The sequence below is a fragment of the Salmo salar genome, chromosome 25, assembly GCF_965601325.2.
Source record: "Salmo salar chromosome 25, fSalSal1, whole genome shotgun sequence".
Lineage (NCBI taxonomy): Eukaryota > Metazoa > Chordata > Actinopteri > Salmoniformes > Salmonidae > Salmo > Salmo salar.
Genome location: NC_138315.1, coordinates 17,561,612 through 17,577,016, shown reverse-complemented (window position 1 = coordinate 17,577,016; position 15,405 = coordinate 17,561,612). Strand labels below are relative to the sequence as shown.

Here is a 15,405-nt window from a genome sequence, read left to right as displayed (position 1 = left end):
CTCTTATGATAAGTGCCATGGGATCTTTAGTGACCACAGAGAGTCAAGACACCTGTTTAACATCCCATCCAAAAGACAGCACCCTACACTGCCCTGGGGCATTGGGATATTGTTTTAGACCATAGGAAAAGGGGCCTCCTACTGGTCCACCAACACCAGTTCCAGCAGCATCTGGTCTCCCATCCAGGACCAACACTGCTTAGCTTCAGAAGCAAGCCAGCAGTGGGTTGCAGGGTGGTATGCTGCTGGCCTATGTCTTGATTGGATAAGTATTCAACCCCATGAGTCAATACATGTTACGATCACCTTTGACAGCAATTACAGCTGTGTCTTTCTAAGTAAGTCTAAGAGCTTTGAACACCTGGATCGTACAATATTTGCCCATTATTCTTTTATACATTCTTCAAGCTCTGTCAAGTTCATTGTTGATCATTGCTAGACAGACACATTTTAAGTCTTGCCATAGATTTTCAAGCCAACTTAAGTCAAAACTGTAACTAGGCCACTCAGGAACATTGAATGTTGTCCTGGTAAGCAACTCCAGTGTATACTTGGCCTTTTGTTTTAGGTAATTCTCCTGCTGAATGGTGAATTTGTCTCCCAGTGTCTGTTGGAAAGTAGACTGAACCAAGTTTTCCTCTAGAATTTTGCCTGTGAGCTCTATTCAGTTTATTTTTATCCCCCCCAAAAACTCCCTAGTACTTGCTGATGACAAGCATACCCATAACATGATCCATGCTTGAAAATTTGAAGAGTGGTACTCACTGATGTGTTGGATTTGCCCTAAACGTAACGCTTTATATTCCGGACAAAAAGTTAATTTCTTTGCCACAGTTTTTACAGTATTACTTTAGTGCCTTATTGCAAAAAAAGGATGCATGTTTTGGAATGTTTTTATTCTGTACAGACTTCCTTCTTTTCACTCTGTCTTTTATGTTGGTATTGTGGAGTAACTACAATGTTGTTGATCCATCCACAGTTATCTCCTATCACAGCCACTAAACTCTGTAACTGTTTTAAAGTCACCATTGGCCTCATGGTGAAAACCCTGAGCAGTTTTATTCCTCTCCGGCAACTAAGTTAGGAAGGCACCTGTGTCTTTGTAGTGACTTGGTATACTGATTCACCATCCAAAGTGTAATTAATAACTGCACCATGATCAAAGGGATATTCAATGTCTGCTTCTGTTTTTTACCGATCTACCAATAGGTGCCCTTCTTTGCGAACCATTGGAAAACGTCCCTGGTCTTTGTGGTTGAATGTGTGCCTGAAATTCACTGCTCGACTGAGCGACCTTACAGATAATTAATTGTATGTGTGGGGTACAGAGATGGGGTAGTCATTTAAGAAGCATGTTAAACACTTTTTATCACCATGTGACTTGTTAAGAACATTTTTACTCCTGAACTTATTTAGGCTCGCCCTAACAAAAGGGTTGAAAAGTTATTGGCTCAGAACATTTCAGCTTTTCATTTTGAATTAATTTATAAACATTTCTTAAAACAGTGATATTATGGGGTATTGTGTGTACATCAGTGACACAAAATCTATATTTAATCAATTTTCAATTCAGGCTGTAACAAAATGTGGAAAAAGTCAAGGGGTGTGAATACTTTCTGAAGGCACTGCACATCTAGGTATGGGTAAAACTGACTGGTCAATCAGGATAGATGGGTAGCAGCAGCATATGTGGAGAGTGTGAAAGTTTGTGCACACTATGTGGCGTCAATATGAATGTGTGTGTGTTTTGTGTCTGTGAGTGTACAGTATGTAGTGTGTGTGTGTGTATGTGTGTGTTGGAGTGTAAGTACAGTGCATTCGGAAAGTATTCATAACCCTTGAGTTTTTCGACATTTTGGTATGTTACAGGGTCTGAAAACTTATGTAAATAAGGTACTTATGTTTTTATTTTTAATACATTTGCAAAAGTGTCTAAAAACCTCTTTTCGCTTTGTCATTATGGGGTATTGTGTGTAGATTGATGAGGATCTTTCTTTATTTAATCCATTTTAGAATAAGGCTGTAATGTAACCATTGTATACACCATTGCACTCCCCCACCAAAATATTTTGGAAGCTATAGAAATGTATTTATTAATGTCTACACTTGTTTTTGTCACCTTTATTCTATTACATACACCATAATGTATACTTTTAAATTATACTGTGAGCTCAACATAAAAAGAAATGATCATTCTTTTTTATATAAAAACATTTTCCTTAAAGTATAATTTTTTTGAAAGTTCTAATGTTACTGTCCCCATTACAACAAAATAATACTAAATACATGTAATTTTGTCCTTGAAATGTTTAATTGAAATACTGTAGAATTACATTAATTCCTGTGGAGGATATGGCCGACAGGTGGCTTCAAAGACTCCCATTGGTCAATACATATCAGCAATCCAGGGTTTATATACATTATTGACTGAGACACAGTAGCTCAGATACAGACAAATTAGGATTTATTTATTTTTACTCTGGGAATGTGGCATTGTCTTGCTTAACTGTTAGTCACAGTCATCATCATTCTCATCATCACACGGAGGTGAAAGATACAATACATTGAAGTAGTACAGTACAGGGAACTACACCCACATAAGGCTTTTTTTAAACACTGCAGTGCAAGTCAACCCACTATACATCATGACTGCCAATATTCACACATGCCAAATACAGTGCTTTTCTAAATAACCATTCCGACAATCAATAAGATTTATGCTATCCCCTTATGGTTACTGATGGCCCTCTGTACAGTCATGTGCAGCATGGGATGGGTCAGGGATAACTGTCTTTGACGCCCTCTGCTGGTTACTGTAACTAACCACTGCCTCCTTGACCTCCAGTTGCGCTCCAGTGTTGTTGCTGGGCGGACAGGTCTGGCACAGTAATGGTCAGACACCCCAAACAAAAAGCATGACTCATCAACTTGGTTGGTGTTGCCTTGGCACAGCGTGAGCTTCTTTACTCAGCCTGCCTGTTAATTTGGGTTAATGAAAACTATCCATACTGGGATTAGTGCAGCGATCAGAGGCTATGAAACCTGCCCCTAATCTCACCAGAATACAACAGGCCCATAGGCCCCCAGAAAGTAAATTAATTATCTGTAATATTCCACCAATCTACTTATATAATCTCTAACATTCACCATATGTGGCATAGTATATCCAATATTTCAACCACTAACACAAAAATATAGAAAATAGAAATTCACTGCTGGCAGAAATCATTTATTTCCAGGCACCAGGCTCCAATACCTGTGGGATCAATTAATACTCCAATGAGAACGTCGCTTAAAGCTACAGTGTGCCCCTAGGACTCAGTGTAGAACAGAAAACTACTGATCTCAATGTAATCCCACCCAAGGGAGCCATAGGTACAGAAGGCCCTCACTTTAGAGACACTTGAAGAAACTACAGAGACCCATGGATTAATTAAAATACTAATATTTTATTATTCCTCATCATTTATTATATACATTCCATCTCAGAGCTGCAGCTTCAAGTTTGGCACTTATCTTTCTAACATTGTGTAAAGATTTATTTAATTACCTTAGCAGGCACAGACACACAACATATTCCTCTAACAGACTCTGCTAAGGCCAATTTGTACTTTCATACTGACATAGGCCTGTGTTCTAGTAAGGATATGGAAATAGTGACACAATCAAGACCATGAAAAACATTCAATGATTACAATTAATGATAAACATGTTTATCAAGACTATCTGTGCAAATATTGGTACCTCAGTTTGAAATGTGTTAGACATTTAGGAATTATATAACAAGTATTAGGACAGATGAAGCACGTTAGTAGTACAAGTAAAATGAACATCTATTAATCATTTACATCATAAAAAGTCTGAAAACTAACATCTAGAATCGTCAAACTATCAAATAATATACTTTTTGCCTAAAATGAAACATTGACAATTGAAAATCCGACGATCAAATGTGCAAAGATTAGTATTGCATAACATGACCATGGTAGCACAACTCATGTTGATGCATCAATGAATCTGGTAAAAGCCTATGATCTATCCCCAACCCATAACTGAGGCTCAGAGAATTCCCTGGTCAGCTCACGTTGTCAGGGGAAACTCAGGGCCTATGCCATGCCAATGCCAAATTGAGGGCCAATCAGGCGTCCATACCTCCACTTCTCTATTCTGATGTACAGTAATACCCATACCCTGTTTGTGGTCCTCTATTACCATCCTCCATGTTTCCAATGGGTGACAATGCTCAGGTCATAGTAAAGACACATGGCAGTGATTAAGTAGAAGAGTGTGTGCGGTGCGCAGGGCAAATACCCAGACTGAAAACATAGTGCTCTCTACGAGATCCTATAAGGCAAAGTCAAATGACAATTCATGGTGTAAAAATCCTAAGTCTCTTTATGAGGCATTGGGTTATAAGACGATGGCCTCCACTACAATGGCCGGGTGCTCAATGTCCTTTTTGCTCTGGACCATCCTCAGCTCCAACTGAGCAGGGCTGGGTCTCTTACCAGGGCCGGCCATCTCTGATGGAGAGGAGGAGAGATGTTAGAAAGACTGGAATATAAATTACACAGGCATACAGACAGACAGGCAGAGACTTCTATATCATCTTACTGTTGGCATAGGTAATGGTCCTCTTGATAACATGATGCAGGACAGAGACAGTCTTCTCACAGGCAGCCTAAGAGAGATGACAAAGTAGGTAAGAAAAGAGACTAGTTCATCCAAACCACATTTATTACATTAGTAAATGATTATGTAACTTGGTTGTTATCTCTGCATTACTGACCTTCAGGTCTTTGGGGTGGTGGTGGGTCCAGGCCAGCAGCATGGCAGCGAACAGGTCCCCTGTTCCCACAAACACTGCATCCACCTTGGGCATTTCCATTCGAATCTTCTGGGTGGATGTAGTCCCATCTGGTCTCACTGAAGGACACAGTGCGAGTATGAGTCTTTGTTACCTTTTAACATGTCAAGTTAAACATTCACATGCACTATCCAAAACCTACAGGGACACATTTCTTTACCAGTCAGAGCCCTTCCTTCCGACCCTTGCCTTACCCATCTTCTGGCTTCCAAGGGCCACTAGGAACTGGCCCCCGTGAGGAGAGATCAGGTCTGTGCTGGTGAGGACTACCATATCAGGGCCCATCTGGTGGAGCAGGTCCATCACCTGAGAGAGCAAGGATCCTTCATCAACATCATCATCTTCACCATCAGTCAAGATTCAAACCATCATCATCATCACCACCACCATCATCATCATCCTAACCATTATCATCTTAATGTGTATTAGCTCTACAAGATTTAAGTGATGGACAATGGAACCCACCTCAAGAGCGTCTTTTTCTGTGCTGATCTTCCTCCCCGTCAGCAGCCTAAGAGACACATTCTCATAGGTTATGCACACACAGTACAAGCACAGAGGTTCAAGACATAATTGCATAAATACACAAATAAAAATGCTCTGTGTAAAAATGGCACCTTCTTTTGGCCAAAGTTATTTTACATTTGTCCAGAGGGTGAACTCGTATGCAGGGCAAATCAAGTCAAGCCATGCATAATGACTAATGCATAAACCAAGGCACAGTGTTCACTTAAAGGGCTGGGGAAAGATTTGGTCTGCTGCTTTACGAATAAAACATAAGGGAACAAAGGTTTTTTGACCAATAAGGGTTATTTTGCAAAGGGCTAAGAACATCTACCATGATTTCTTTCTGGGGTAGTAATATTGTAGTATGCATTCATTCTGTCCTTACTGTGATAACTACATGATGGCATGTTGTGTAGCACATTGACATAGCAACTTAATATATGCAACCCAATGTATCCTAGTAGCAAGTGTACTCACTCTGCCTCAAACTGGTTGGGTGTAAGTATATCAGCCACTGCTACGACTTTGTCTCTGTAAACAGGCAGTATATTCTCAGGGACATACTGGAAAAGAAGAGGGTAGTAGGTTCATGAGTGCACATATTACATATTGCACATATTGTGAACATGTTTGAAGAATAACAGAACTATATAATAAGAAAAGTAAAATGACTATAATAAGCAAGGATAAGAAATACTATAATAAAATGACTATAAGCATGGTATACTTACCATAGATCCTTGGTCTCCCATCACTGGATCACACACTGATAACACAAAGCAAACATGTGAGAACACACCAACATCCAAGCTCTACATTCATCCCGAGCCTTACTGTGTGTAGCTATATGGGATACACATCTGTGTAGCAATGGTTACTCACCATACACCAGTTTTGGGTTCAACCTCTTCAGCTCCTGAACAATGTCCACCACCGTCTCTAGGAAAGATGTGTCCCTGGTGTACCCTTGGGGAAAAGAAGATCTATGGGTTATGCAAAAGGTCATACACCTCATGTGCAAACATTAAAGAAAACTAACTGATTAGAATCTTTACAGATCATAGGTTAAAGGTCAACACAGTTATAATACTCCTACATACTATTATATAACTGTTACATTTTTGCTCAAATGGCAGAATCCATATTGACAATGGAAACATCTGTCTCACCTGTGAGGACGTAGTCATAATGGTTGACGTTGTTGAGTTTGATACCCTCATAGAGAACGTTCAGCTCATCTGCCGTCAGCACTTGCCCTTTCCAATGAGCGTAACCTTGGAAACAAGAGCTAAATGGTCAGAGGTAACGGAAAACCTTAAGACTTGATTATAGAAACACTGATCTGCCAGTCATCAATCATTATAGGCCATGGCTACGGATACAGAGTTTTCACCCACACCCCCTTCAGGAACCTCTTTCTTAAAGCTAAGGATCCAGATCATGTTCTGCGTATGTGCTATTTTACACACACACACACACACACGTTTTGTGCACAACTTGCAGTTTGTAGGCTACACCATTGACCAGACATAGGCGATCAAGGAAGGGGTAGCGGCAACAGAGCACTCCGCACCGCAGCTACATATGCAGCGGAGTGGGCACTCAGTAATATAATAAAAATATAAAAAACCTGCACATGCACAGAAATGTCCATATTTCTTTAGAGCCTGAGTGATATGTTTTTTTTTAGGTCCGATTCCGATTTTTGTGGGGACAAAATTGAATGATACCAATATACAGTGCATTCGGGAAATTATTCAGACTCCTTCCCTTCTTCCACATTTTGTTACGTTAAGCCTTATTCTAAAACTGATCACATTAATTGTTTTCCTCATCAATCTACACACAATACCCCATAATGACAAAGCGAAAACAGGTTTTTAGAAATGTTGGCACATTCATTAAATATTAAAAACAGAAATACCTTATTTACATAAGTATTCCAACCCTTTGCTATGAGACTGGGAATTGAGATGTTTCTAAAACTTGGACTCCACCTGTGGTAAATTCAACTGATTGGACATGATTTGGAAAGGCACACACCTGTCTATATAAGGTCCCACAGTTGACAGTGCATGTCAGAGCAAAAACCAAGCCATGAGGTTGAAGGAATTGTCCGTAGAGCTACGAGACAGGATTGTGTCGAGGCACAGATCTGGGGAAGAGTACCAAAAAATATCTGCAGCATTGACGGTCCCCAAGAACACAGTGGCCTCCATCATTCTTAAATGGAAGAAATTTGGAACGACCAAGCCTCTTCTTAGAGCTGGCCGCTCGGCCAAACTGAGAAATTGGGGGAGAAGGGCCTTGGTCAGGGAGGTGACCAAAAACCGAATCGTCTCTCTGACAGAACTCCAGAGTTCCTCTGTGGAGATGGGAGAACCTTCCAGAAGGACAACCATCTCTGCAGCACTCCACCAATCAGGCCTTTGTGGTTGAGTGACCAGACGGAAGCCACTCCTCAGTAAAAGGCACATGACAGCCCGCTTGGAGTTTGCCAAAAGGCACCTAGTCTGATGAAACCAAGACTGAACTCTTTGGTCTGAATGCCAAGCGTCACGTCTGGAGGAAACCTGGCACCATCCCTACAGTGAAGCATGGTGGTGATAGCATCATGCAGTGGGGATGTTTTTCAGTGGCAGGGACTGGGAGACTAGTCAGGATTGAGGGAAAGATGAATGGAGCAAAGTACAGAGGGATCCTTGATGAAAATCTGCTCCGAGCGCTCACGACCTCAGACTGGGGCCAAGGTTCACCTTCCAACAGGACAACAACCCTAAGCACACAGCCAAGACAACACAGGAGTGGCTTCGGGACAAGTCTCTGAATGTCCTTGAGTGGCCCAGCCGAAGCCCGGACTTGAACCCAATCTAACATCTCTGGAGAGACCTGAAAATAGCGGTGCAGCGACACTCCCTATCCAACCTGACAGAGCTTGAGAGGATCTGCAAAGAAGAACGGGAGAAACTCCCCAAATACAGGTGTGACAAGCTTGTAGCGTCATACCCAAGAAGACTCGAGGATGTAATAGCTGCCAAAGGTGCTTAAACAAAGTACTGAGTAAAGGGTCTGAATATTTATGTAAATGTGTTACTTCAGTTGTTATTTTCCATACATTTGCAAACATTTCTAAAAAAATGTTTTTGCTTGATCATTATACCGGTATTGTGTGTAGATGGATAAATAGTTTTTTTTCCTCATCAATTTTAGAATAAGGCTGTAACATAACAAAATGTGGAAAAAGTCAAGGGGTCTGAATACTTTACGAATCTTCCGATATACTGTTTTACAGCGGGGAAATGAAAAAAAGCGTCATTTTTCAAATTGAATTCTCATAAATTGCCATCCAAAAGAGCAATTGTCCAATAACTATGCTTCAAATGTTAATTTCATACATTGTGACAATAATGACATCATGAGAATGGCCTCAGGTGGTCAGATAAGCATGAGTCCCTTTTTTCATCCTATTTATTGAAAATCGCTTATTGTTGGAATTATTGGCCGATACAGTGGTAAAAGGCCAATATCGGTGAACCAATATATCGGTCGGGCTCTACTATTTTTCTACTACAACCTGGGCAACTTGGGGTACAGAACTCTATCTGTAGCCATTCGATTCATTATATAGTCTAGTTGTGTCCTTCTTATGACCAGCAGAAGGAAATGTTAAGTAGAAGTTGTCGAGCAGTTAATCAATCAGAGTTTGGATTTGGGAGATTGTTGGGAGAGACGAATGGAGGCTGAGACAACCAAACATTTTGACAGAGGAAGACTGATTACAATCTCCATTGTTAGAATTCAGTTACCTGCATCAATCATTCCTCTAGCATCTGTCTCTCTGACATTGGGCTGAGGACACAGCAGCTCATTTAAATTGTTTTAAATAAAAAATAAAAAAACATTCACAACCGAGCAAGAAACAGGCCTAGCAACGATTCTAATCTCTAAACATACTCCAATAAACCACCTGCAGGGGAAGAAAGAGTACAGTCTTGGGTTTAAGAGCTCAAACATATAAGGAATGTGTTTATTCACTTCTAACCCTGAACGTGAGTTGAACACATTCAAGGGAAATTATAGTAGCATGGGCTAGTACTCAATAAACAGTTGGTCAGTAATGTGATAGGGAGCGGACACAGTGGGCTGAACTCCAAGGTAACGCTGCACATGCACTTGAAGCGTCACATCATTCATTTCCATCAACAAATGATTTATTTGCACAAAAACTCTATGCACGGGCACAGACCTTATTGAGGCCAGTGTGAAGTTAACGGGCTACAAAATGTCTGTCTGCTTTTTTCCCCACAGTATCTCTCCCCTATCTACATTCACTCCTTCCTTGTCCTCCCCACCAGCACTCTGTTAGTCTTCCATGTAGGTAGTGAACTCACTGACACACATTCAGGTTTCACTTTAGCGAGATAACCCGATTACTCTTAACACTAACAGACAGGAGAGCAACTTACTGAACTTTTTTAAACTGCACTGTACTTTCCTTTAAGTCAGATAACAAATAATGGTGAACACAAGCTTAAACAGTTGAAGTCGGAAGTTTACATAGACTTAGGTTGGAGTCATTTAGGTTGGAGTCATTTTCAACCACTCCACAAATTTCTTGTTAACAAACTATAGTTTTGGCAAGTCGGTTAGAACATCTACTTTGTGATGACAAGTAATTTTTACAACAATTGTTTACAGACAGATTATTTCACTGTACCACAATTCCAGTGGGTCAGAAGTGTACATACACTAAGTACACTAAGCCTTTAAACAGCTTGGAAAATTCCAGAAAATGATGTCATGGCTTTAGAAGCTTCTGATAGGCTAATTGACATCATTTGAGTCAATTGGAGGTGTACCTGTGGATGTATTTCAAGGCATACCTTCAAACTCAGTGCCTCTTTGCTTGACATCATGGGAAAATCAAAAGAAATCAGCCAAGTCTGGTTCATCCTTGGGAGCAATTTCCAAATGCCTGAAGGTACCACGTTCATCTGTACAAACAATAGTACGCAAGTATAAACACCATGGGACTATGCAGCCGTCATACCGCTCAGAAAGGAGACGCGTTCTGTATCCTAGAGATGAATGTACTTTGGTGCGAAAAGTGCAAATCAATCCCAGAACAACAGCAAAGGACCTTGTGAAGATGCTGGAGGAAACCGGTACAAAAGTATCTATATCCACAGTAAAACGCGTCCTATATTGACGTAACCTGAAAGGCCGCTCAGCAAGGAAGAAGCCACTGCTCCAAAACCGCCATAAAAAAGCCAGACTACGGTTTGCAACTGCACATGGGGACAAAGATCGTACTTTTTGGAGAAATGTCCTCTGGTCTGATGAAACAAAAATAGAACTCTTTGGCCATAATGACCATTGTTATGTTTGGAGGAAAAAGGGGGATGCTTGCAAGCCGAAGAACACCATCCCAACAGTGAAGCACGGGGGTGGTAGCATCATGTTGTGGGTGTGCTTTGCTGCAGGAGGCACTGGTGCACTCCACAAAATGGATGGCATGATGAGGATGGCAACTTATGTGGATATATTGAAGCAACATCTCAAGACATCAATCAGGAAGTTAAAGCTTGGTCACAAATGGGTCTTCCAAATGGACAATGACCCTAAGCATACTTCCAAAGTTGTGGCAAAATGGCTTAAGGACAACAAAGTCACGGTATTGGAGTGGCCATCACAAAGCCCTGACCTCAATCCTATTGAAAATTTGTGAGCAAAACTGAAAAAGCATGTGCGCGCAAGGAGGCCTACAAACCTGACTCAGTTACACCAGCTCTGTCAGGAGGAATGGGCCAAAATTCCCCCAACTTATTGTGGGAAGCTTGTGGAAGGCTACCCGAAACTTTTGACCAAAGTTAAAGAATTTAAAGGCAATGCTACCAAATACTAATTGAGTGTATATAAACTTCTGACCCACTGGGAATGTGATGAAGGAAATAAAAGCTGAAATAAATCACTCTCAACTATTATTCTGACATTTCACATTCTTAAAATAAAGTGGTGATCCTAACTGACCTAAAACAGGGAATAGTTACTAGGATTAAATGTCAGGAATTATGAAAAACCGAGTTTAAAGGTGTATGTAATCTTCCGACTTTAACTGTATGTTAAATCATGAAGAGACATTCCAGGATCAATAATGAATGAGGGGAATACATTTCCAACCAGGCAACACAGGCTTCCCACTGAGTTTAGAGGAGGCCCCCTTGGCCCAGACCCAAGATCAGAGAGAAGGGGGACTCTGGGGGTGATGGGGAAAAGTAAAGGAAAAACAGAGCTCCACTGTAGTAAAGGAAGATATCTAATTGGGCACCATAGTCCGTTCCTATAGCTTGTTTAATTAAACAGATTGGGCTGAGATCTGTAGGCTGTAGGCGTAACTTGACATTGATCTTTACTTCCCACCATCAAATATTCATAGAAGAACATTTTGTCCACTTCATCCACTGCCATCCCCCATATTGAAAGGTGACGCATGAGCTAACATAGCTACTGCAGCCTACTAGAAGTTAAAAAACAACCATCCCCGTGTTCAATCTCTGAATGGTATGCACTCTACGAACCCATTACTTAACAGTTCAGTATCTCCCTTCTTTCCATACAGTTGCATTTAATTGATGGACTATCAATCATTACCTGTAGGCCTATTTCCAACACCTTACAGAGAACTTGGATTTGATTTAATGTATGAGATCATTGTATCATCATTTACTCCAAACTTTCAGTATTTTACAACCTAACTTTAGAAAAAGTGTTTTGGGAGACACAGTAGGTTTGTGAATTGCAGAAGTTTGAGCCAAAAACAAATTTTGGATAAGCACAAAGGCTTGATTATTCTTCTCTGAGTGAAAGCGGCTTGATTATTCTTCTCTGAGTGAAAGTGGGACACTGTTGAGCTTTACAACAGAAGGGTATTCACTCTACAATTGGGGGAGGAGAGGTTAAAAAAAAAAAGATCTCACCAAAAAGTAGAGGATGAGATTAGTGTTACAGACCACTATAGCTAGGCTACACACTGTGCTTACTAAAGACATTCACTGAAATCTTGAATGTGGGCCAAGATGGAGATGGGCCAAGACGATATTGGCTACTGATACGGAACAAAAAGGATCCAAAGACATTCTTCCATTCCACATGGGTATATCCGATGAGGTTAATGGTCTGTGGGGTGGGATAGGATAGGATTTGATTCTTCATTTCATTTTCTTCTGGTGTGCTTTTATATAAGTAGCCTATTGTTGCCTCTGGTTACCAATTGTTTTTGTAAAATTGTATATTAGAGCATGGAATTACTGCACTGTAGGCCTACATACCTGTGTGATTGGAGAATTGCACAGAGTTGATGGAGTCCACTTCGAACCCCAGCACCTGAGAGGAGACAAACAGCTCATAACAATGCTTCACTTTTGTGGTCTTATGCCATTTTCTTATTGAACACACACACACACAATCATTTGAGTACAACATCATAAAATTAATTGTATTGATTATGTCTGAATGAACAGGTTGCGTACACTGTATCCTCTGTTATTCTGCATTACAATTTTGAGTTTTTCCTACCTCTTCTATTCGAATACACTAACTGAATGCTAAAACACATTACTGTATGCACATGTGACTGTTATTCTGCTAATCTGACCAGTTTTGCGAATCTCTCCTGTACTCTCCCCTTTCTCAGAATCTTCAGTAGCCCGGCTAGTCGAGCAGAGCTGTCAAACGTGCATACATTGCAAACCTCCTGCAAGCAACGTAAACATATTCATTTCTTACCTGCAATGGGAATGTTGCCGATTTATTCCCGACGTATCCCCTGACCACATGACTCTGAACAGACAACACACGGCACTCCATTTCAATAATTCAGTTTTAAAGATACGAGGACTGTGGAATAAGATGTATTTCGTGTCTGAGCCAACTAACCACGCTTGAGCAAAATTATATATTTTTTTTGTTGATCCTGTACACGAACGTTTAGCTACACGAGGAAACTCAATGCAAATAAGAAAACTCCAGCAATATTCATTCCACTGGGCTGTGTTCACTACAAAAAAATAACACGATACCACATTAACACACTTCCAGAAGACTGACTGGCTGCAATATCTCAGGCAACTATATGGACACCTAAGAAGTCAACGGCGCCTCAAGTGGATAATGATTTACAAGTTTATAATACAATAAATGAATCAATCAGACTATCCCAATGTAAACTGACATTCAAATTGATTCATGCATGGGTTGCATAGGGTCGGAGTTAGACAAACACAGTTTGTTTAGACACATTAAACTTTAAAGGCGGTGATAAGGAAGTGAGATCCTTTGAACTTGCTTTGTGAAATTCACTGAGGTTGCAAGCTGTGCTAGAGCATAGAGATAGTTAGAGGACATATTGAATGTGTCCCATTATGGAGTATGTGAGAGCATGGGCAGCAAGTATAGGTAATGAGAGAGTTACAGTATATGGGGTAGGATGTCTTAACTGTTCTACATTTTTTCAATATGGGTGACTCTCTTAAAATAGCCTGTTTTGTTTTTGTGCAGGCATCACCCTTACTTAAACAAGCCCTCACCTGAGAAGTAGAAATTATATGGAGAGAAACTGGGAATTGAATAACTGCAGTTGACATAGTTAAGTAAATGGAAGAACACTCTTATTGCAATGTGGGTGGCTCATGTGGGTGTGCATAGTGTAGTCTATGGCACAAGGTGTTGCCAGGGCACAGCACCCTCTTCAAGAAGCAGGTGTAACAGTGTAGGTTCCATCCCTCTCTTCGCGCCAACCTGGGCTCAAACCAGGGACCCTTGCACACATCAACAACTGACACCCACGAAGCATCGCACACCACCGCTAACTAACTAGCCATTTCACATCGGTTACACAGGAGGTGAAGTTCTCCCGCACATGGATTTCCTCCCATGCTGTGTTGTTGGCCCCCATCTGTGCAACATCCGACATAGCAGACATTGCACTCGCAAACAATGCACCCAACCGTGCAGTGCCCTACACAGTAACTGTGGGCAATCGTTTTGAAGGAATCTCCAGTTACAAGGTAACTGTAAGAATATACAAGTTAATGTCATTATTAGACTTTTACATCACCAGGTCATTGTGTATTACTAAAGTATAATATATCTTATAACAATTAAATGTTTTATTTAACTAGACAGTTAAGAACAAACTCTTATTTACAATGACAGCCTACCAGGGAACAGTGGGTTAACTGCCTTGTTCAGCAGCAGAACAACATATTTTTACCTTGTTAGCTCTGAGATTCGATCCAGCAACCTTTCAGTTACTGGCCCAACACTTTAATCACTAGGCTACCTTCCGCCCCAAATCATGATAACACTGGATCGATGGATGCATGTGAGTACATGTGTAGCATGTGACAACAGCAGGATCATATCAAGGATTGCATCACAAATTATGTGCACTGCTTTGAGTCCGCAGGACCAGGACTGAGAACCACTGCTCTTCATTGGGACCTGTTCTTCTGCAAACGCACTGTCACAGCTCTTTATCTGAGGACATAAAAAATCACAAGACACAGACTTCATTATACTCAAATTAGACATCACTGAAAATTATGAATATTATGTTGCTATTATCTCAGTCCTCAGTTTTTATTTCTACAGACTGGTACTACACAAAAGTGTCCAGAATAGCCTACTCTCTCCCTTCTTTTACAGCTAATGCTGCTATCCTTTCACCCTCTTCCATGGCTGTTAGCTAGCTACCTACAAATGCATTTGGAGTTTGTGTTTAGCTAGTTAATATGAAGTTAGGTAGCTGGTGATATTTAATTCACTTACAGTATGTCAAGTTGGCTAGATAGGTAACGTTAACTAGCTACGTTAGCAGCTCATTTGAGTTAGCCTGCACTGTAGCTAGCTAGCTAATAATACATCTTTTTTTTACATTTTCAAAATGTATTTACTTACTTGAATAGGTTCTTCCAGCCATATGGATGATTGGAGACAGGGCAATGATGTTTGTTTGTCACCAGAGCGGTTTA

General features: G+C 40.6%; 1 protein-coding gene across 1 annotated transcript; it reads right to left on the bottom strand.

Annotated features, from left to right (window-relative positions):
• Positions 1-3,854: 3,854 nt before the first annotated feature.
• pdxka (pyridoxal (pyridoxine, vitamin B6) kinase a) lies at positions 3,855-13,493 on the bottom strand. The gene is made up of 11 exons (XM_014173396.3): positions 13,160-13,493; positions 12,703-12,757; positions 6,544-6,648; positions 6,257-6,340; positions 6,106-6,140; positions 5,852-5,937; positions 5,333-5,378; positions 5,062-5,173; positions 4,790-4,926; positions 4,615-4,681; positions 3,855-4,523 (listed from the first exon to the last, which is right to left on the bottom strand). Exons 1-11 carry the CDS (start codon positions 13,238-13,240, stop codon positions 4,411-4,413), a joined length of 921 nt encoding a protein of 306 aa, XP_014028871.1. The 5' UTR covers positions 13,241-13,493; the 3' UTR covers positions 3,855-4,410.
• Positions 13,494-15,405: the final 1,912 nt, after the last annotated feature.